This window comes from Sceloporus occidentalis, unplaced genomic scaffold, assembly GCF_023333645.1.
Source record: "Sceloporus occidentalis isolate IW3139 unplaced genomic scaffold, rSceOcc1.0.p SCAF_84, whole genome shotgun sequence".
Lineage (NCBI taxonomy): Eukaryota > Metazoa > Chordata > Lepidosauria > Squamata > Phrynosomatidae > Sceloporus > Sceloporus occidentalis.
Genome location: NW_028317064.1, coordinates 1932177 through 1955934, shown reverse-complemented (window position 1 = coordinate 1955934; position 23758 = coordinate 1932177). Strand labels below are relative to the sequence as shown.

Genomic DNA, 23758 nt, shown 5'->3' with positions numbered 1-23758 from the left:
TGGCAAATGTGATAATAACTGCGAGCGGCATGCCGAGGAAATTACAGACATTCAGAGGGAAATGAACATGCAAATTATTTGCATATTTACCCAAATAAAAGTGGAAAAAAAACCACCCACAATATTTCCCCAGGAATCATGGTAACACGAGAGCCGTCACTGAGAGTAACATTAAAATATATTCAATTGTTGGCCGGAATTTCTGGTATTTAATCATTCTAAAAATATTAAATGCAGATAATCTAATTAGAATGAAAAGCCCAGAGAGTGCATATTATATTATTAATTTATGTTATATTTACACATATATATATATATATATATATATATATATATATATATATATATATATATATAAAATCATCTTTTTTTTTTTTTATCAAGAAGGGAAACTATTTTTGCAAAAAGAAAAAAAGCACATCCCGTCTCCAGCTGGAATTCCTGCAAAAACAACAGTTGGCTTTTATAAAATTCAAAAATATATATATTTTCTGCACATTTTTTTATTTGCTTAATTTCATATGTATTTTTAGTAGAAATTAGTACATTAGAGATGGGGCAACGTAATGGAACTTTGAATATGTACATAAGCTTCTTGGGGAACTAGATGAATGGACAGTTCTCTTTCTTCTCCATCCCAACTCGTTCCCTTCGTTTCTGCATAATTTCTCTTCTCGCTCCACCCTAACCAGTCTACTTCTAATCCCCTCTACTTCTCCTCTCTCCAACTCAGCTTCATCATCCATCTCCTGATGAGTAGGGCAGAGTACACCCAAAATCTGGGTGATGTTAGGCATATAGACCCTGAGCATCAACTCCTTTTGCGCTGACCTTTTTCATAAAGGACCTTCTTCAACCAGAAGATGGTGAGGTCTGTTGGGCTGCTATGGAATGGGGTATTTTGCACTATTAGACTTAAGGAATATAAGGAAAAAAGCCAAAATAACGGATATTTAATGAGCTACATCCATGTCCGCCATTGTCCCAGGATACTCTGGAGACTATAGGCATTGATTGGACATCATAAGATTGGCATTGCCACGATGGTAATCCACATGGAGACAGAAACCAAAAACATTAAAGCTTTCTGAATCCAGGGAAAAGTCTAGGATGTGCCATTCCTCCTAAATGTCAAATGGCCCCAGCTGGACTGTGCCTGATAAAGTAGGACACTTGGGAGGTATGGCTCAGGAAGACAAACGTAGCAAGAACGGCGATAACAGAGACAATCTCGTTTTTTTTATAAAGCTAGGAAAACCCAAGAATAAGTGGTGATATTGCTGTGGCTCAGACAAACAATAACCATAATACACATGAAGCATTTAACTGGAAGAGGTGGCGGAGTTGAAAACACGATAATGGCATGTGATGCGGGAATGGAAGTCGCTGACCTCAAAACAAAAAAAGCAGCACGGAAAACAACAACACCGGAGATAAAGGCCACGGCAAACAGAGAAACACCGCGCTACAAGCCATTTGCTGCCGTGTGTCAACAATGTTTTCCCCTTACAAAATTAATTGGGTCGATAACGTTCTGTAACCGCCGTCAGCCAACGCTCCGTACAGAAGTCTTCATACACACCGCTCCGAGCCGCGTCTTCCTCGGGTCCGGCCGTATACACGGAGAGAGAAATGCGGATCTTTCAGCTTGTACCAGAATGGGGCTTAATACAAAGCAGAAATAACTAGAAATGTCCTCATCCTAGGGTATTTAACCCCTTCAGTCCTCCGCGATGCTCAGTGTCGCCACGAGAAGGATTTAAAACAGAAAGTGACGGCATGGGATGTTTTGGGTAGAAGCGTGTGTTTGTGCGTGCGCATGTGCAATCTCACCCCCATGGTTCCCAGGGCAGGGAACGTCCTTGCACTGCGGCCCTCCATGGAAACCACCTGAAAATGCAAGACTTACTATATATATAATACTATAATTACTGAAGCCTTGCTTATTGTGAGTGCTGCTGATTGGTCAGAATATAGATTTTTTTTTAGCAGCACATATCATTTCCCATGATTAAGGAAGGAACATGGTAGCCGTTTTTTTCCCGGCTCCCGGCGGCGATTCTTTGTAGCCTTTTCACGCAGAAGTGCATTGTGTGCAGAATACACGCAGGTCACACGATGAGCGAAAGGAAAATCAATGCCGTGGGTTATAAATGTCACAGATCCATCTGAAACGGCAACATTTTGCCTATTACCCTCCTTTAAGATATTAGCTGTTTAACCCTTTCCTGGACCCCACACTGTGCAACTGCTTCTTATACTTATATCTTTATATATATATATATATATATATATATATATATATATATATATATATAAAACACTTTCAAAAAGAAGGTCAGCACTCCAGGTCTTTAAATAGACAATTTCATTTTATTCAAAGTCAAGTCGACGTTTCAGTCATTACTGACTTTCATCAGGACAGTAATGACTGAAACGTCGACTTGACTTTGAATAAAATGAAATTGTCTATTTAAAGACCTGGAGTGCTGACCTTCTTTTTGAAAGTGTTTTACATGGAAACTGCTGGTTACTAGCACCGGGCTTGGAATATTTGGAATGGTGTGCAATGGACTCTGTGAGTAAATAAAAAAAAAAAATATATATATATATATATACACACACACACATACATACAATATATAATATATATTCTATAAGATACTGGCCAGAATCCCTCCTCTCATTAGGTCGTTCGTCCTCACAAATCTCTTGGAACAATTTTCTTTAGTTCTTCACGTTTCTGGGGTCTCGCGCATGCTTGACCGCTAGGCCAAACCCAGGGCAGCATTAACTGCCCTCCACTCCGTGCCCCCAACCTTACTGCTATGACATCATCGGTCTTTAAGGACAATGTCCTGCACAGTTCTCCATGGTGTTAATTGGCTTGTTGGGGTGATCAGTGATCTTTTCATTTCAACTAGCCCAGTAATCATTGGAGTTCAAGGAGCCAGATCACCCAACAGGCCAATTGGCTCCTTTCGATGCGGCTTCGGGGCTGCCCACCCCAGGATTTGCCACCCAAATCTCTAGGCCCAGTAATCAGCTCATGGAGCCTCCGGGACAAAGCGAGAGTCTCATCAGGTTATGCTGATGCTCCACCATGTTCCACAGATCATTAAAAAAGTTATGTTACCCCCAATGGGGGTGTGATTAGAGCTGATTTTCTAAAAGATGATTTGATTGATGATGTCACATGGGCGCAACGCTCTTATGAACACTAAAAGCACACAGAAATCTGTAGTTTAGGAAGAAACGCTAACCCTCCTTGCCAGGCGGTCTCCAAATGGACCCGTTTGTCACCCTGGACTCACCCGGGCTGGATTTATTAGCGCTGCGGGCACCGGAGCTGTAATCGAAGCCCCTAGACATTTTCTGACGGGGACAGAACTCCCGGGGAGACCAGCGGAATAGTTTGTGTTGATTGCTACACCTTCCTCTCTTTGCGGTAGAATTCCCTAGCTTTCCATTAATAAATCAGCCGGTTTGTGTTTTGCCGAGAATCCGACCAGATTGTTAAGATGACATCGGAGGACATTTTTAATGCTTTCCTCATTGGATTCCAACGAGTTATCCAAATGAGGAGGGAGTATACCCAGTATTTGGCGAAATAAACAAAAAATGTATCCAAAATAGACGGTGTCTGGGGGCCATTCCATTATCTGGTCACCCCGGCTGAGCCGTAAAATGCTTTGGAAGGCTGACCAAGTTCATACTCCATCCGTGTTTTGTTTGGCTCAGAGTCTCCGGGTGAAGCCTTGCTTCTCTGGGTCTCAGAGGCTTTTTTTCCCCAAACAGGTGATATTTACAGAAATGTAAATACATTTCTATATGAACATCTCCTATTAACGCTTACTTGGTAACTTACGTCGAGCTTAATTGGCAAGACTGTTCTGGCAGTTTTGAGGCTTTAAGAAGCAACGTTAAAAAATAATGAGGATTTAAATATGAATTTAATTGATAAAGAATATCCGTGGATGGGAGAGGGTCTCCACATTTTTGATTGTTTTTATTTTTTAAATTATTTTTATTTATTTGACACGGTAACGGCACTAAGGCTAGATGAAATCATTAGTGTATATCCCCGTTTTCTCAGGAGCAGATAAAATAGTTCTTCATGCTTTAATAGGTAATAAATAGCTGCTGGCTAATGATTAAATACAGTCTCAGGAGATAAATCCGGCCTTTAACATTCATGATGATAAACACAGCAATCTCACACACAAACTCAGCAGACACTGAATCACTCGCGTCGGGCGCTTAATTACAAGTCATATCCATCATTTTATTCGGTTGTCGATCACGATCGGGAAATCTCGGGGGTGCTACGTAGCATTTTTATTCAGGATGCATTATATTATTAGTATTATTTTTCCTTTTTTTCCTTTACGTGCCTCACATTCCTTCTGTAATCAAAACACAACCTGCGACGGCGTTCCTCTAATGATCTTCTCCTTCAACGGTTGGTGATTCCAGAGGAGAGGCAACAGGGGTAATCGTCATACCGGGCAACTGTGGGTGTCTTAGAATCTGGTCATTTGGCCAAGAGCCCTAGAGTCTAGAGCTGGTGTCTCAGTGTTCTACTCGTATTTAATGGTACCTGAATGGTTGGGTCACTGGAGAATACCTTCTGGTCTTCAAAAGAACCATTGTTGGGGTCATCTGTTACCATCACTAGCCAACACAATAGTCTCTTTGAGTCGTGCTATTGCTTGGCATGGCGACGTAGGTCAACCATCCAAAGTGAGACCACCACAAGTGGCCAGATGATGCTTCACTGAGCTATCTAGACATCCATGCCTGGCTACCATGTTGCCTCCAGCTATACCTTCTACATATCATCTGGCTCTCCTGCATCAACACAGGCAAGAATATTCCGGGACACTCAGTCTGCGGAATCTTATATCGCGGGAACCGGATAAAACGCGTCGGGGTTACAGGACAGACGTCGGAATTCTGGAAAACCTCTTACGCCAAGCAAGAAGAAAAGACGAGGGTTTTATTTATTATAAATACCTGCATGCTGTGACTTTCACTCAGCGTAAACTGTGTTCGGAGATATGTTACATGTCATTGAAGCTGCGTTCACTGTCACAACCAATCGGATTTTAATGGAAAGGAAGGAATTTAATGGGGAGGAATAATCGTGCAGATCCTTCGAACAGTAAATAGAGTCTTTTGCTAAATTTTATAAGCAGTTTTATCTTCATACCAACCCACGGAATCATCTAACCGGCTGATACAGTCCATCGTTTGTTGTCATGGTGATAACGCCATTTTGTTAATAAAAAAATAAAAAAAAGAGCACCAAAATTGCTATTTATAAACAATCCCCAAAGTAATAATTATTATAAACGGCACATTTTCATTCTGCGTACAGCTTTATTGTAACGCAGCCCATTACACAGTTGACTTGACCCAGAACCCCCAATTTACTCATTAAAGGAACGCAGTCGACGGCAAAGTAGTTTAATGCTTTCGGCAGGCGGGACGAAGAATTTTGGTATGAATCTAAAGTTTAGTATTTTAAAAATGGTGTTAATTTTGGGGGCGTCAACGGCACGTTGCAGGAGCGGAGCACGTCCCGCGAGGGGAAAGGTCAACGAAGTTAAAGCCCCAGTCTTTTAAAGATACAGAGCCTTCTGTGTGAGGGTCGCCGGTTCACATTCGACGCGCGTCGACGGTGACAGAAAATCGTTGCTGTCAGAAGTCGTCTAGCAGGACTGGCAGGGAACGTCGGTCTCAGACCAACTCCCGACAGACTGAACTTGACACGGACGGCAACCAGAACAATTATTACTCCTCACACTGACACACTTAGAGGAGCGGAAACAAATGAACGCCGACCGCGGTCAAACTCCTGAAACTGAAGGTTCAGAGGCAGGCTGACGTCCGCCATGGGGATGCCATCTGTCTCCTGTCTATCGCTTATATTTTCAGAAATGTCACAATATTATCCCCTTCTGTACTAAACAGTCTGAATTGGGGGTCTGTATTCTCACGCAGTTAGCAAAAGGGGAGAATTTCTCCACCAGGCACCTTGAAGTATAGAGAAAGATTTTTAATCTGAAACAGAGACACTTGGGAGGTATGCTAGCAACCCCAGCTACATAACATCTGAATATTGAGATCTGGTTTTTTGATGAGCGCTGTTCCATATTTATAATAATAATAATAATTAAATAAAAAATAATAATTCATTAAATTGAATTTCTGTTTAGAATAAAAAAAAATTATTTTCCTTTTGGGATTTTACATTCTTACCTGAACTTTGTATGTTTACATTTTTAAATATATCTTTTTATCGTGATTCTAATTACATAATCTCTCATGTTATAAAAAAACCACACATTATATAAATATATATATATATATACACAGACACACACATTATATATATATATATATATATATATATATATATATATATATATATATATATATATATATTACACACACACACATATACATACATACTGTACATACTGGTATATTAAAAAAAAATAAAAATCTATATATTTCACCTCTATATGTATATCTATCTATATGTATATCTATCTATCTATCCATATATATATATATATATATATATATATATATATATATATATATATATATATTGTTTAGTAGTGCATGTCATTCCCGGAATAGAAAGATTGATCTACTATGAGCAGCAGAATGAAACTGCTTATAAAGCCGGTTTCCCTGGAGCTACGGCAATATATCTTCGCTTTGGATATGAGCCACTTACAATATGTCTGGATGTATCGTTAATCTGTGCCCTCAATCCCTTTGGAGGATGGGTTTGCAAATTCGGTCCTGGAAAGCGTACTTTTGCGTCCTAAAATACCGTAATATAATTTTGTGCGCTCTGCCAGTTAATTACGTGAAACACACAAAGGATGTTGTTCGAATTGGACTTAAGCCGTACGCAAGTGAGATACATACGGGGATGGGATTTCTGCTGTCGGAAATGTGCAGAAACTGATAAAAAGTACACTAAAAAAAAAAAAGGTTAAATAGGAATAAGGATAATAATGCAGCAATAATACCACCAGGACTGTCCTGTGAAGACCGGGACAGTTGGAGTCATGGCCACACACTGGAACATGTTTAGCTGCCCAAAAATCTCCAATACCTTTCTTAAATGATGTCATCAATAAGACATATAGCCTCAGTAAAAACTAGCTGGGCAGAAGGAGACATCAAATTATTTTGTACAACGCTGTGGAATCTGTTAGCGCTATTTTAATAAAAGACGATAACAGCAACCCTATTGGACAACATAGGGTACCTCTTCACTCAAAAGGTTTCACAACCCCCATAATCGAAGTGGTTGGCTGAGGATCTTGGGGGTCATTGTCCTCAGTATTTAGAATTTCAACAAGCAAGTAAAATACTACAAGAACAATTAGCTGCATTTCATCAAAATCCTATAAATTTAGGAATTCTGCCGCAGCATTGATATTAAAAAAACCCCAAACATATAGCCAGATATAACTAAATAATTCAGCTTTCCCAGCATCCTATGCATGGATACGATATTTCTAGGGAACGATATCAGATACTAATGAATAAATAACGTGAGGTCGTTACCTTAACCCCCCGCTGGCTATTTGAAATCTGAAACTACACACTGTTCCTATACACCCTCTTTTTTTATTCTAGAAATGATTAATTTATTATAGTCATGTAATTTACTACATGTATTAAATCACTGTTCTTTTACAATTGCAATATATATACACCACGAACAATGCAAGTAATAAATGAACGTACACAGGAACTGACTCTTTATATGTGTAATTATGCAAAATCAGGTATAAATAAAATACACTATGCTCCGTTCCTGTGATATTTAATAAAAAATGTGTTAGAATAATTTATCACTCGGGAGGAATAAGTAAAATTAAAAAAAATCTTGTCTCCAAGGCAGTGCTACAATTAAAAAGTAATTTTATTGTATTTATTTATTTTCAATGACATGCTAAAAGTTGGGCAATCACTATGGAAACCGTGCAATTGCTTTTGTCAGTCATCGCACGCTGGTGAACTGGTGGTAGAATGTGTGCATGAGAAGTGGTGAAATACCAGCATTTGAAATAGCCTGGTGTATCTAGTTTTCAAAAATATATGGTTTGACAGGGAAAATTGAATTGGCCAGATTCACAGATCTCCCGAATAGGACGCTGGTGCCGGGTGACCAGGTATCTCAAAGTTGAAAAATTGAATTGAGCATGTCTTAAATGTGGCCTTTTAGCCCCCAATCCGACACTGTTCTGAAGAGGAGATGCATCTGAACACATATTGGGACGTTCTTTTAAAGTGACATCCACCAGGAGCTATAAATTAATACCTGAAGTACAAAGTGTTTGGAACTGGGGGGGCACACAAATAAATTACCACAAACTTTGTCAAAGTCTTTAAATTCCAGAAATAGCATCATTTGAAATAACCTGGGGTATCCAGCCCTAAATTAATGGTTTGATGGGGTACATTTCATTTGCCTTCTTCAAAGATGTCCCAAATAGGACATGGAGGGCAAGATGACCAGATTTGAAAACAAAAAAAAAAGTTTTGAAAAAGCAATATGTTCCTTGCAGTTATTACTCTATAATTTGCTAAACAATACCATAAACCATTGGGTATTTCTAAACTTAGGACAAATATTTGAATCTATTTAGCAGGTTTTTTTTTTATTTTTGCTTTTGTAGAAGAGTAAAAGTTTTTTCCAATAAAGTCAGAAAAAAAGTTTTTTAATTATGCACCACATTTTATTATATTTTTAGAGTAAATTAGATAATGTGATCCTAATAATGGTATCAAAAGAAAGCCCCTCTTGTCCAGAAAAAAAGTCAAATTCACGTGGGTACAGTAATTGAAAAAGAAGAAAATTAGAGCTAAACGCAAACACCGCAGAAATGTTAGAAACCAGTCAGGCCAGAAAGAGGTTTAAGTGCCAGGGTCACCTACTCATCCCAAGTCCCGCCCCGCTTCCCTGCACTGGCACCCGGGACACTCTTTATTTCCTGTTCTTTATAGGAGGCATACAGGGGTGTGGCATAGGAAGTGGGTGGGGCTAGGTTAAAATATACTTAAATAGGGCATGGAATAATACCAAATAATGCTCGACTTTGTGATAATCGACATACTTACACAGAGTCCTGTAAATCAGCTTTAGAGCCTCTGGGTGAAATCTGGGACATTAGGGGTACTGGGTTCTAGTAACCTGCTCCTGAAAGAAGGGGGGGGATTGGCTTTCCAAAGAGAAATGTTCTACCACCTGCTAAGTTTCCTCCCTAAGCTCACAGTGAATAAATATGAATGAACCAATAAAGCAATCTAAAGTAATATAACAAATGGAACTAGTGGAAATATTCTATGTTAGAAGATTAGCAGAAAGCAAGGAACCCAACAAGATCACATTTTCATTTTAAGCACCAGCTAAAAACTCCAGACAATGAGCGCCGCTCGGATCACGACCCAAATTTATTAAACTATTTATGAGATCATGCTTGTAGAGGAAAAAGTTATTTATATGCAGATTGATTTGATAAAAATTTTATAACGCTATTCTATTTCACTATAATTAGTGGGACATTAGGTCAGAAGTAAAGCTTCTTTGTGATACAGCACTGGAGGAACCCTTAGAATCCATTATAACAAAAGATATATAGTTCACTTTCTATTATTTTAATTTTAAATTTTAAAGTAAAAACCAGGAATCCAAAAAAAAAACAAACCTCCCCTTTCACGGAAACTCATCATATGTAATTTTATGGCTGAAATGTCTGTAAGGTCAGGACTTACAGTCCTTCATTAAACCTTAATTTTATTTTGTGAATTGGGGCGTTTATTTTGGAACTTGTTTCCGTAGATGGCAGGAAAAAAATATTAGGGCAAGCAGGGCTCCATAGACTTGCATTGCAGATCGCAATACGTGCAATAAGCCTGCAGGGGCAGCAATCGGAGACCCGAGTCGCTTCTGTACTCCAGGGACTTTATGATGGGTGTCAGCGGTGAATACCCGATCGGTCATTTCTTACCAGGACTCGTGCCAAACGCCGTTAGAAGCCATCAGTCAGCAGGAAGACCAATAGATCTCCCGTGCGGTGGCAGATGTCCCTAACCCCGTGAAAAAAGCATGATGTACAGGTATGTCCTAAAGGTAACCTTGTCACACCTTTTGTGGGCGTACCTGTACGTCCGTAGGGTATAGAAGGGGTTAAGTTAGGAAGATAAAGAAGTAAAATAGATATATATGTTCAAAGAGCTATTTTATAAATAACCGTTTTTTTGAAGTATTCCTACGTTAATATATGCAGCCTTTGATTAAATACAAAGCTTGTTAGTAAATTAAAAGTGATTGAAATTCCTTCCAGCTGGCGGGGAAACCTCCAAGGTGCCTCGGATTGAAGGTGGGGCGGAATCAAAGCTGTCAGACGGCTGAGAGGCTTCCTGGTCGCTTTCCGTCTACCAAACAGCCAAAAAATCATATATGAAACTTAGAATCGGACAGCATATAAGATTCATTCGGCCCCATCAAGTCTGGCCATTTCTCCTGCGTAAAGACCTTAATCAGTCGTTGGTCTCGTCTTAGATTCAGGAGCCGCATATCTATCCCATAGATGTTTATATTCCCTCACTGTATTACCCTCTACTACCTGTGCTGGGCAACTGTTCCACGTATCTACCACCCTCTCAGTAAAGCAAACGTTCCTTACATTACATCTAAGCCTCTGACCCTCTAGTTTTAGATTTATGGTCTCTAGTTCAAGCATTTCTCTACCTCTGATGTATTAAAATAGTTCCTCCTCAAAATGATTTAAAAGATTAAATTTTTTTGGAAGGGTTACTTATTGTTTTTTTTAAAGAATAGCCACTTTTCGGGTGGCCAAAATAACAGACTGGGTGCATCCAGGAGCGAGCGAAGTTACTCGCGCATGCACACGATACACAGATTTCCTGGCAGCTTATGCATTCCGAGCAGGGCTAATAAAGCCACAAAGAGGTGGTAGAATGTGCCAGAACCAGTGAACATTTTAGATGTTATGATCCTGAGACTTATTAACCCTTCAAATAGCCCTTCACAAAGATTCTTTTTGCGTTGACTCACTAGTGGCAACTAAATGGTTCTAATGGTCTGAAAACTTGTCAGGAGCTGAAGATATTCTAAATGAAGCCACCTCTACTCAAGCAGGGATTCAACTGTGCTAAGCCCTGTGTGTGTATAATTATATAGCAATAGATCTAATATATATATAAATATATATATATATATAAATAATATATATAATATAAATATATATATAATTTATATATAATATATATATATTATATATATAATATATAGATATATATTTATATATGAATTGCATTAATAAGGATAATCGCACAATATTCTATATCCTACACTATTCTAAATAAAATAAAGCTTTCACTGTTTAAATCAAGTCTGATTTCGGTTGTTCTTTTGGTTTTTTTTTTGGTTTTTTTTTGGTTTTTTTTTTAACATAAAAAATGTATATTTAGATTTCAACCGTGAAGAAGTAACATCGACACGTAGGAATGTGTCAACGGAGATAAACTGTTGATTTAACTGTGCTTTTCATTAAGCCGTATTTAAAATTGAAATTGGAACATTTTCCCATGAAGTGATTTACATTTTTTTTTCCATAATAAAACATTGAAAATGAGCAGTCAAAAGGCTGATTTGACACCATTTTGCAACATATAAAATTGTGGGTTTTTTTTTACTTTATTCTTAAACTTTATTTTCTTGGAATTAGCAAAGAAAAAAAAAAGCACACAAAAAATTTACAAAAAATATTTACTATTAGTTATTAGCTACAATTTATATAGCGCCATAAAATTACAGTAAATCTTAAAGCTAAAAGAAAGCGCAAGTAAAGCAGAATATTTTGGAAGAGACACTCGGTGCCTTAAATCCAAAGAAATGTCCGTGTGCCTTTAGCCAAAAGAACTGTTAAAAGAACAACATGAATTTAATGGATTTTAGACTTTTGGAGTTTCGTATTAACAATAAAAAGTTTTGGGTTTTTTTTCCCGATCACTGAAAGGGAAGAATAAATGCTTAGCCAAGATTTTCGAGAGGAAAACAGTAAGATGCTTTTTCGAAATCTCATCTGATGAAGACAACCTTCAAACCTCAAAAGCCAATACAACCGCATTCTATGCCAGGCTGATATGTTAGTCCGGCGAAAGGTCAGCTCCCCACTCAGAGAAAAAAGTCTCATCAATGGCTACCGAGAAATATAAATTAATAGAGCTAAATGAAACTTATTTTATAGAAAGAAAAGGGATGGTCAGGCAGTGGTACCTCATTAGCTTCTATGGATGGTAGAGAAGAAGAATATATAGAGTCAAAAATTCAGCTCCCAGGGTAACTCCCTGCCCTGCCTCCACTCCTCGGTCGGCAAAGTTGATAGATTTTAACTCCCATGAACACTAAACTAAATCACCTGTACTCAAGCAGGGATTTCTACTGTGATATGATAGCCCTAATGTGTGTGATTATATATCTATATATTTATAATCTATCTATCTATCTATTATATATATCTCTAAATATAATATATATATATATATATATATATATAATAAAATATAATATATATATATATATAATAAAATATAATATATATATATATATAATATATTTAATGATATATATAATATATAAGATATAAAATATATATAATATGTATAATAAAAAAAATAAATATATATATATATATATATATATATATATAATACATAGAATAAGCATCCAGATTTCATGGAATTCCATCCCCCAAAACGTTTTTTTTTTTTCCACGTCATTGTCCTTTCATTAAAGTGTCATGCGCAGAAAACCGTACGCGTCCCCTAAGCCACAGTACACCGGAGCACCACTCCCACAGCCCACATGCCAAACTTAGCTTCAGCCCCCCACTGGTGATCAATGATAAATAAATAAATAAAGGCTTGGTGCAAGCGCTCTCTTGTTTGACAGCAAATCAGAAAATTTGAAAAGATTTATATTCTAGGAAATCGATAATAAAACTGACCTTCTGGAATTATCAATAAAAATTGCTTTAACCTTTGACAAAATATACTAGAGCTTACTTCATTTGCAATTTGTACGGCCCCGCCGGGAATATTATTTGGTTATTTCACTTAACATTTCAGAGCTGGCGGATGGATGCATCAAAAAGAAAAGAATCGATCGATTGTTTAACCCCTTCAGTGACGGCCGGTGGAATGAAACGTGAAGCTTTGTTTAACCATTTGAAGGAAATACAAAATTAAACTAAATTAAGGAGGATCACAAATAATTCAAACAATTATTTACAGTTAGGGCAGTAAAGGTACGGAATCCACTATATATATATTGTTTTTAAGAGAAGCAGAACATACAGGGCTATAACAATGAAACCTCATAATAATGTCCCGCGGAAAAAAATAGCCCTAAAGACGATGAAAAATAATCGTTTAATATTTAATTTAATTTTAAGGATTTTTGTTTAATTAATGCATCCGGATCCGCGTGGTAGGTCATCATGTGATATCTCGGTCCCGCGGTACATGACCGGTACTTTTTCACTATATACCGGAATTAGTTTATTTACTGCTCACGACAGTGAAGCGAGATAACGACGTGATACTTTTATCTAGCTGATTTAGAGCACAGCGATATATTGGGCCAGCATAGGACAGGAGCATTCGGGACCTCATTGGTCTCTTCTTCCAACGCAATACTCTATGGGACTGCTTTATCCATTTCATCCGAAGAAGAGACCTATGAGGTCCAAGAAGCTTATATCACTTCTATTTTCTACTACATTTTATTTCAGCTACAGACTCCATCATCTCGTACGCTTCAGATCTATTATAATTCCAGAGCTAATTAGCTAAAGGTCGACATTTTTGATCCGTGATTTAGCACCCTATCTAAAAACATATAACACGCTTTATACGGGGTTTCACAACACGCCTACAAACCACATCACTGCTGATATATTATCGCCTAAGGTTTAATAACGTTTACCTAATAATTAGCACATTCGCTTAATGTGTATAAAACAGGGACACATCTTTGCCGACTACTTCTCCCATGATTCTCAGGTTACCTTATGGTTGGCCGAGCATCATGGGACATGTCGCTCCTGATCTCTGAGCCACCGACTGATTTCGCTATCGGCATTAATATATATATTATAACCCTGACCGTGCTATAGTCACATCTCACAAACGTTTCTAAACATTTCAGTCTTAGAAACGCTGACGGTCAACCAATCCCCCTGCATTATGCTAAAGGTGAAGCTGCAGCCCAGACTGTAGAACTACTCTTGAGAACTACTATATCCAGCTTCGGGTTTATTTCTGGGGCAGATCACGGTATGGGGCCCATTGTGTACGGATTGTGTAGAGATTGGGCCAGCATGGAAGTTAAGCATTTCCAAGAAGCGATAGATGGGGCTGGCCATGGCAGTGCACGGGGCCAACTTATAGGGAGAAACACCCAGCGGTGCTCAGGCTCTGAACGTCGTGAGGTGCCCTAGTGGGAGGTGCGATGGGGGTCTGCACTGAAACTCTGTCGATCTTATAGCTCCTCAGGATTGTTCTGTGAAAAACAGGACTGTTGGGATGTATGCTTGAGGGAGAACTTGGACATAACCTCCACTGTGCTTCATGAAGTTACTACTGCAGGCATTGCCCGAGTTGGAAACCTCTTGACCTAGGGGTATTTGAGGCAATGAGTGTTCCTTCCTACTAGGGGTATTTGGGCGCTCAGGGCTACTTGGGACACAGCATTCCTTTCTACTAGGGGTATTTGGGGTGCTCAGCCCTCCTCCCCACTAGGGGTATTTGGGGCACTCAGCGCTCCTTCCTACTAGGGGTTTTTGGGACACTCGGCTCTTCTCCATTTCTTGTAATCAGATCAATTAATAGTTTTGAAGATACAAAAGAGCCCCCGGGTGTAAAATAATATCGCATCATATATATATATTCAGAGATATAACGCAAGTTCATGACAATATATTCCAGGCTGAGAACTTTCAGTGTCACATGAGACGACATAATCAAAACTAAGCAGTCAAATAATGAGGGTCTCGAGTTACAGCATGTTAGGGGGTCTCAAAAGAAACGGTTTGGTGACGGAGGAATGACAGCCCATGATCTATCCAACAATCATTTGTATCTCATTGTACAGCAAGCGAGGCTGGCGCCCATCACTGTCTAACAGCCCCGTAATATAACGCTCTTTATCGCACCTCTCTTTCCTTCTATTGACTCTATCAAACCAGATAGATTGTAAGAAGTGGTTGTCATGGTGATGTCGAACGCCCCCTCAGCACGAGATGAAGATGCTGTTTTAGGGACGTAGGGAGACCCTATCATTGTAATGTCTTCTAGTTACATGGTGACATAATGGTGTTTATGTATTTATATACGTGGTAGAAATCCACAGGAGTGTTACGAAGAGTCGAACCCCAATGTATTTCTATACCAAGACGGGATCAAACATCACGAGCGGTGTTCCTCGAGCAGAATGTCCATGGACTGAAGTCTGGACTGCATCAGTAGATTCAGAACTGTTGACAGCTACGGAAGTTCTATCTGTGATCTTTTTTATCTCAGGGATATTGCTCTTCTGTATGGAAGGACTACGCATACGAGAAACCCACCACGGTTGACCCTTCATAATGAAAAGATTTAGTTAGTGACCCCTCTTACCTCCCCTCCAAAGTACTAAGTGAATAAACCCCTCTGTGGCTTCTGCGCATGAGAATCCTTCATGTCTATAGCGCCAGAGAAACGCCAACAAATGTATTTCACTTTCATTGCAACCCACAGTGCACAATATTACATGCGTATCCATTCATCTATCCATCCATACAATCCATCCATCCATCAATCTATCATCCATCCCTCCACCTATACATTTATCCCTCCATCCATCCAATCTATCCATCCATACAATCTATACCATCCATCCATACAATCTATACAATCCACCCATCCATCTACCCCTCCATCTATACAATCCACCCATCCATCTATCCATCTATACAATCCATCCATCCATCCATCTATACAATCCATCCATCCATCCATCTATACAATCTATCCATCTATCTATACAATCTATCCATCCATCCATCTATACAATCAATCCATCCATCCATCCATCTATTCATCCATACAATCTATCCATACAATCTACCCATCTATACAATCTATCCATCCATCATGTGTCTTATCTCATACAGTATCTCTATCTCAATCTATCCATATATCCATCTATCTATATATCCAATCTATCCATCATTCACATGTTTTATCTCATACAGTACATCTATCCATTGATCCATCCTGCTCATGTCAATGTGAAATTATTAAATCCTTTTTGCATTCCTCTTGTTCTATGTTTTCTGATAAAGTGTAAAATGAAGATTATATACATCGCACTGAATGTTAAATTATAATCCCAGAGCCCACAGAAAAAACTCAGAATCTCTAATAATCTGAGAATTCTGGCAAATAGCATATTGAAAATGTTCTAAAAAGAACTCTGTTTCAGTGCAGTCTGTTAACGTCTCAACATACGGAATCTTAATATCGGGAACACATTTCTGGAGCTGGGCAATCCCACGATTTAGACACTTAACCCTTTAGCATGTTTTCGACCTTAGCTTTAATATTAATGTGAGACAGCAGGACAATGTCCAGAAATCAGGACTGTCCCGTGGGAAACGGGACACTCGGAAGGTATGCTGTTCTCTTTGGCCACCATACGAATAATGGTTGTTCATGGAAGGAAACGTAATAGAAATAATCTAACCGAAAAGTCTGCCCCTGCCTTCGTTGGCACAGAACGAGGAAAGGCGGCCATGTTTGTTTACATTACAGCACGAGTGAATAGCAGCAGCGAGCAGAACGTCTGTTTGCGTAAAAGGTTTTTAAATGCTTCCATGGGGTGACATATGGATTATATGACGTCTTCCATACGCAAGACCTTTCACCCTCCGGTTAATCGTTTTTTAAAATAAAAAAATCAATAAAAACCCTTCAGTGAGCGAAAATCATTCTAATTGATGTTTGGAGGGCGATATCGGACACATCGGGTGATTTCCGATTACGGGTTTATAGATTATGAACCAGCGGACGCCTCATCAAACACACGTCTCGGGATAAATAAGGGCCTTTTCATCTAACTGGAATCTTAATTTTGGGGAAAGGGTTGCCCCCCCCCCCAAATGCAACCAGTAACATTAATACGCCCCTAACTCTATAAATGATTAATAACAGTAAATTTACTTATTGTCGTGCACAATCCCCTATAATTAGCATTTATAGGGTGTCAAGATGTCTCTGACTTTAAAGGACACTCTCGCCATCATATTACCTTAATGTATACGATACGGAGATTGTCTGCCCCTGCAGAATGCCCCCGATATGCATTTGCCCCGTTCCCCAGCTATTTTCCACATAGGAGATGTATCCGGCCCAACGCATCTCCATCTACTCACCTCCAATCCGCTCCAGGGCTGGTTAAACTAACATTGTGGGGGTCTAACGAGACCCCCTGTACGCATTCTCAGAAAGCACTCGCGTTGATTTTAACCGGAGCCCCTTTCCTGCCGCTGATCTGCTTCCCCAAGCGAGAATCGTCGGACCACCGAGGAGGTGGAAAGCTGCAGCTTCTACCAAAGTAAGTGCTTTTATTTTATTTATTTTATTTTTTTATTTTTTTTAATCACGGTTTCGATTTTATTATAAAAATAGACTTTCGCTAATAAAATCACACGTGCCAAAAAAATTCAAACATGGTCAATACAAAAGCGACTGTCGCCTATAATTTTTAACGAGCGAATGTACCCTTTTGTTTTAATTAGGCCGGAAAACGTGTGGCGCTCGTACAATGTGTTTAGCCATCTTCTGTCTAATAAACGCATGCCCACTCCTATCTACGGCGAGATAAGGGCAATCTGTTTGTCTTATTTTATGTGGTCCATTCGCCGCTATTCAGTTTAAACAAACAGGGACAGGCACGTCGTGAAAGAGCTCCCCGCAGATGCTCGAGCGGGTACATGGCATGGCTGTATCTTTCGAAATGTGTCCATGGAGATGAATCCAATACTTGGCAGTCCTCGCCGAATGCTCCCTTTGTTCACTAAATTAACTAAATATTTGGGTGTACGCTGGTAAAACGCATTGTACGAGAAAATTTGGATGAGATGGACCTCGTTTGTGACAGGAGCCCGTGCCAGGTTTTTTGTTTTTTTTTTACGAGTCCTATATCTCGCTGGGGCGAAACATTAAAACACAGATGAAGAAGGAAGACAGGGTTTCAGACGGTACCATGTTTCGAAACAAACAACCAAGTAGACAGCTGAATTCGGAGATTGTAAAAGCAAAACAAAAAAATGGTCCCAGGCAGCTTAACTTGTCGAGACCCACAGCAGTCTTGACGTGGTCCTGTGGTCCTCAAAAAGTTGAACTTTTTAACCATGTTTCCCAATAGTAGAAAGGTGACTTCTAAATAATCACTGCCCATATCTTTGGTAAGAAGTTTATAATCATGTGCATTTATAAGATGTATAAAAGAGAGAATGTCTAATGTTGAGGGCATCTACTTATCTTTTCAAGTGGAGACGCTCGAGGTGGCCATCACTATAATTGAGGTATTGTAAGCCACCTACCGCGATGGTCAAGCTATTTCTTAATGGCTAAGAAGACTGGGAGGTAGAGAACAACTGGACGGCCAATGTTAACTCTATCTAGTAATTATTGGGTTGGTACTAAATAATTAGCTCGTATGACTTGGGTGGGTCAACTAGAACTTGAAGGAAATTCTCGACCAAATTCAAGGTCTATTGAGTATCGTTATACGAAAGCTCAGATGGACTTTGGCTCCACCAAGAAAATATCTGGTCTTAGACCTGTCTAGGACTCTTCGTTTCATGGTCCTGGAATGGTCCCAGGATTAGAGACATAGGCTGAGAGATTCCAGGACTTCACCGGGCAATCCAGGGCATGCGATGATGGTGTTTATTGTCAGAAGAAGACTGTCATGAGAAGAGTTTGGACTCAAAAACAAGAGCATGGTCTATTTTTCAACATCCTCCAGATAAGGAAGAGAAAATAAATATGTAATAAAAAAATGGTATATTATTACTATAAGAATAAAAACTCAAGTTATTCCCAGATTCAACGGGTTAAATTTGCTGCTATATACTCTATGTGACAACCTGAGAACTTCTTGAGGTGATTGAAATGCTTGGATTCTCCAATTATGAACCAGTTTTAGGTTGTTTGCCCATAACTTGTGTTCCAAACCTTGCCAAGCGTTTTTATTTAAAGGGACAGTCATAGAAATATTATGTAGGGCGCCGGATGGCGGAAATGGCTTCACTATTCCTTTAAGAACCATAAAAACGTTTACTAAATGGGAAAACACAGGCACTTAGACAGTACAGCATCTAAACAGACGGACATTAAAGCACAATCTGCCAAACAGCGTTTGAGACCATCCAGGCGGCTTCCAAACGTGGACGGGAAAGTGGAATATAGAGACGGCCATTTGGTTGGTGTCGGGGGAGGGGCGCAATAGAACGATGGGCATTGTATTCCGGCCCGTGTTGTACAAGGCTGGTCATTGGTTGTAAAATAAAATAATTTGCTTTGTTCTGCGGTTTTCCACATTTTAATTGTGCGGCTGTCAAGGCTGCCGGCGGATGAAACCCGGGTGCCATTTCTTATATATACACCTATATACATATATATATACACAAAGAACTAGTCACCGAGTCACTGATCTCTCCCCCACTACTGGGGCAGAATTAAAAGACATTAAACATTAAACATTAACCCTTTAAGTGCCAGGAGATACAAAGTCACCGACGTGTTTGTGAAGTTCATAACAGATTGTAACCTCGTAAGACATGGGACCGTTACCGTACCGTTACCGTACCGTTCATTTTCATGCCCCCCCCGCTACTGTAACTTCGACTACGGAATCTGCCGGTGCTCTATAATTAAACGTAATAAACCAGGGGGGTACGTTATAAATGACCATGTTCTCTTGGGTGGGACAGTCTCTATTTGGTGTAATGGACGGATCACTCGGCGACCCCTACCATTCATTGAAATAGAAGACGCAGAACTGATTGAATAATCTGAAATTCTCAGCATACAGAGCCAAGAACTTAAAAACAAAATATATTTTGGGAACGATAGATTTGCTAGAAATTAGGCAGTTTACAACTATTATTCAGTTTTTGTGATAGCAACCTATCAGGGCCTGCTCTTTCCTGGTCACATGACATTTAAATATTCCCGCAAAATGATGAACGAGGCGAAATAATCAGTCCTAGGAAAGGTCTGGCCGTTCCATAGTACTACAGATTATGTTTCTAACACTGCGCTGAGTTACAAAAGTGTCAAAGTCAGCAGAGTATACGGAATTGCACCTTTAACCCTTAAATTGCCGCTGCCCTTTACACATAACCCCCTATTTTGTTTCCTAGAGCTTAAAGAACACGTCTATGTCTGAAATAGCCAGGTACAGTTGGGAAGTTAAGCTCTACGCTATTAGCCTTTGTAATCTACGGCTGTTTATCCTCCTACCCAACAAATAATGAGCGTCTCGCACAAAAAAAAAATAAAAAAATTCCTAAACACAGCTTTACGCCGTTTGCAAACAAAGCCCCGCCGGGCAAATGTATCGGCATCCCCGCGTCAAACCGTTCATTAATTCCAAGGAACGCATCCCTGTCCCTTATTTGGGTGACAGTGCCACTAAGTCGCTAATGAATAGTTAAGGTTTCTTTGAACGGGCAGATTTATGTTATTAAAACCTCTGATTTAATAGAGCTGTCACTCTTGCGAGGTACCTGCGCTATGGATATTGCTACTTTAACATTGAATAAAGAGCTTTATGTAGCAATTACCGCGTGGCAATCGTAGAGGACAGCTTTATTAACCTTAAGTAGCCGGCCGAAATATTTTTTTTTTTTTTTTTTTTTGGAACGGACGAAGCAAGGTCATGTTTTGATCTATGAAACCTGGACATGGGCCAAATGGCCTTCTTAAGGAACGCTTCTACGGACTCCACATGTCCTAAGGCCTGCGCTTTAGTCAGCAGACAGGGACGGTTTTCGGAGAAAAGGACACCGCTCAGCAAATTCGACAATCTCTGACCTCTGCATAACAATTAGCTTTCGGTTAGACGGCATCGACAAACCAGAAGCGATCGGGTCAATTTGTTTTGTAAGCATGCCGCTAATTGCACCACAAATTAAATCAGGTAACGGAGCGGCCGCGTATATTCGACAAAAGGTCTCTTATCAAAGACATATAAAGCCGAAAACTTTCCACCCCCTCCTCGCCGGGCTGCACATGAGAATATCACGGACGCAGAATGCCGTATTCTTCGTGGAGACCATAGGAAAAAAAACACAAGCTTTGAGGTTGTAATAAATATTCAATATGTAATCAATTTACACCGCGGTTAGGGTAGGTCGAGCCATCCGTCAACAAGAAAAAAAAAAAAAAGGATACCTAGAAACAAATAAGAATTTTATGGTAACATTTAAAAAAATAGAAGGTTTGGCTACTTTTAATACCAAATATAAAAAATAATGTGTTTAATGGTAATATAGGGTCTAATTTGTTATTGCTATGGCTTAAGGGATCACTAGAGAAAAGGAAAAAATAAAATATATATATTTTATCATGGAAGAGTTAATCTTGACCAATATATCTCTATTTTTTATCTCATTTCCCCCCCACACTTTAATCCAGAACAGACACTTGACTTGAAGGACCGTCATCTATGGTCTGCCTTGCTTCACCCACCATGCCCCATATTTTAATTATATATATATATATATATATATATATATATATATATAATTTTATTTTTATTTTTATTTTTTTTATTTTTTTTACAACGGGACTCCGTTCTTACTGAGAATTTGCCATAATGTGCAAAATCCGTAGGTTTCCTTTTACCCAAGGATCCTCCAACAATGTCCAATTGTAGCTTTCATTGGAAAATAAACTAGGGATATATGTAAAAAAATACATTTTCCTAAATAAAATACTGCAGCATTTTCATTAAAAAAAAATTATCAAATTCCATTTGAATTCATATTGGCTCAGATCCAATAACAGCAACAAATCCATCGCCATTTTCACTCATTTATAAAAATAAAATAAAAAAGAAATAATAAAAAATAAATATCTATCCTGGCCTGGATTCATTAATGGAGATAAAATGTAACACTGCTTTTATCTACTTTTTCCCGTTGCAGCTGGTAAAGGGATTGCTTGCGACAGATATATCTCCGGGATTTAGTCCTGCCTATTGTCTGTAAAGAGGACTCACTCTTATAAGATCTTTACACGGTATGTAGCCAGAATTCTGAAATTGTATATCGTACAATGACTAAGAGGACGATTACTTGCCATTAGCCTCTAAACAGGGATTCGCACTCAATAGAACAAATTCTCATTGTGAGCTATTCTAACCTCTCACCAGCATCGCCTCTCTTGGCTTTTCCATCATAAATGATATTATAACCTCTCCCCTCACAATGTATGATAAAATGATGGATCTTTGGCAGGGGGTGACCTCAGATGTGACAGCCACTAATCTATAATTGTCCATTTCCACGTTTTTCGGTCCACCGCAGTTGGACTAATGTTGTCACTGATCTAATTCTAGATCTCATCAGTCGTCATGCTCATGTTCTCTGGAAGGGTTGGAATCACACATACCAGGGCGGACATCATTTCCCCGTAGCCTGCGACCCGTTGACCTCTTGTGAGTGCATAACTCTAAAGTCATTGCAATGCTCAGTGAGTTGCTCACATAAATGTCACCAGGCATTGATCGGATTCCATGAAACACATCGTAGTCCTATCATTGAGCCAAAACAATGCACAGGGCTCCATCAGCGATGGTTTAATTGCGAATGGTTTCTTTCGCTCAAGCCAGGCTCCTCGGATTACGATTGCTCGGCCTTGGGGTAAGCTACGTGGGGGTTTCAAGAATCGAGAAGTAGAGGAACACACATGATGAAGACCACGCGTTCTTGTGAACCTAATAAAACATGTAACCCTTATGTCCTGGTCAAGAGCTCTAGACCTTTGAAGAAATGCCATGTCGACAGGAGACAAAGTGCCGAGTACCAAAAAAAATCTTGGTTTAGACATTGTATACAATCAAAGCATCTAAACAGGCCGTTCAGATTGTGTATTCATTCTGAAGGTCAGGGTTTGTGAGGCTATATAATCGCCTTTTCAACAAAGTAATTGCACTGCCCACTCGTACCTCATGCTCAATGGCACCGGTCTTCATGAAAAAGCAGCAAAGTTACCCCGTAAATTATCTTGGTATTTTATTATATTTTATACTAGAATTGAGTAAATAATTGTATTAAATATAATACAGCACTAACGTGAAACCGTCCAGCTATCTATACAAATAAAATACATCAGTTTTTTTTTTCAAAATGTATGCAAGTTTATCTTAAGTACGCGTTATTACTTTTGTTGCCATGAAACTGAAACGATTCCTCAGATCTGCATTTTAATTACCGATACAGAATGTTCCATTGCCTCAAGTATTATAAAGCCTGTTAACCATGATTCAAGTCAGCACCCTTAAAGAATCGACCCCCCCCTTCTGCTATTATTTAGATTCTACGTTTTTTCTGTAGGGTTGGTGATTTTATGCCTTTTT

At 39.1% G+C, this 23758-nt stretch overlaps 1 protein-coding gene across 5 annotated transcripts in view; it reads right to left on the bottom strand.

The window, feature by feature from the left end:
• The window catches only part of LOC149285097 (catenin alpha-2), a 581118-nt gene that overhangs the window by 390354 nt on the left and 167006 nt on the right, over positions 1–23758 (bottom strand). Inside the window, exon 8 of one of the 5 annotated variants that reach the window (XM_089495823.1) lies at positions 8974–8993. The exons of the other annotated variants lie outside the window; for them this stretch is intronic. Within the exon in view, the coding sequence (XP_089351949.1) occupies positions 8974–8993 (20 nt within the window). The remainder of the gene's footprint in view (positions 1–8973; positions 8994–23758) is intronic. 5 annotated transcript variants of the gene reach the window in all.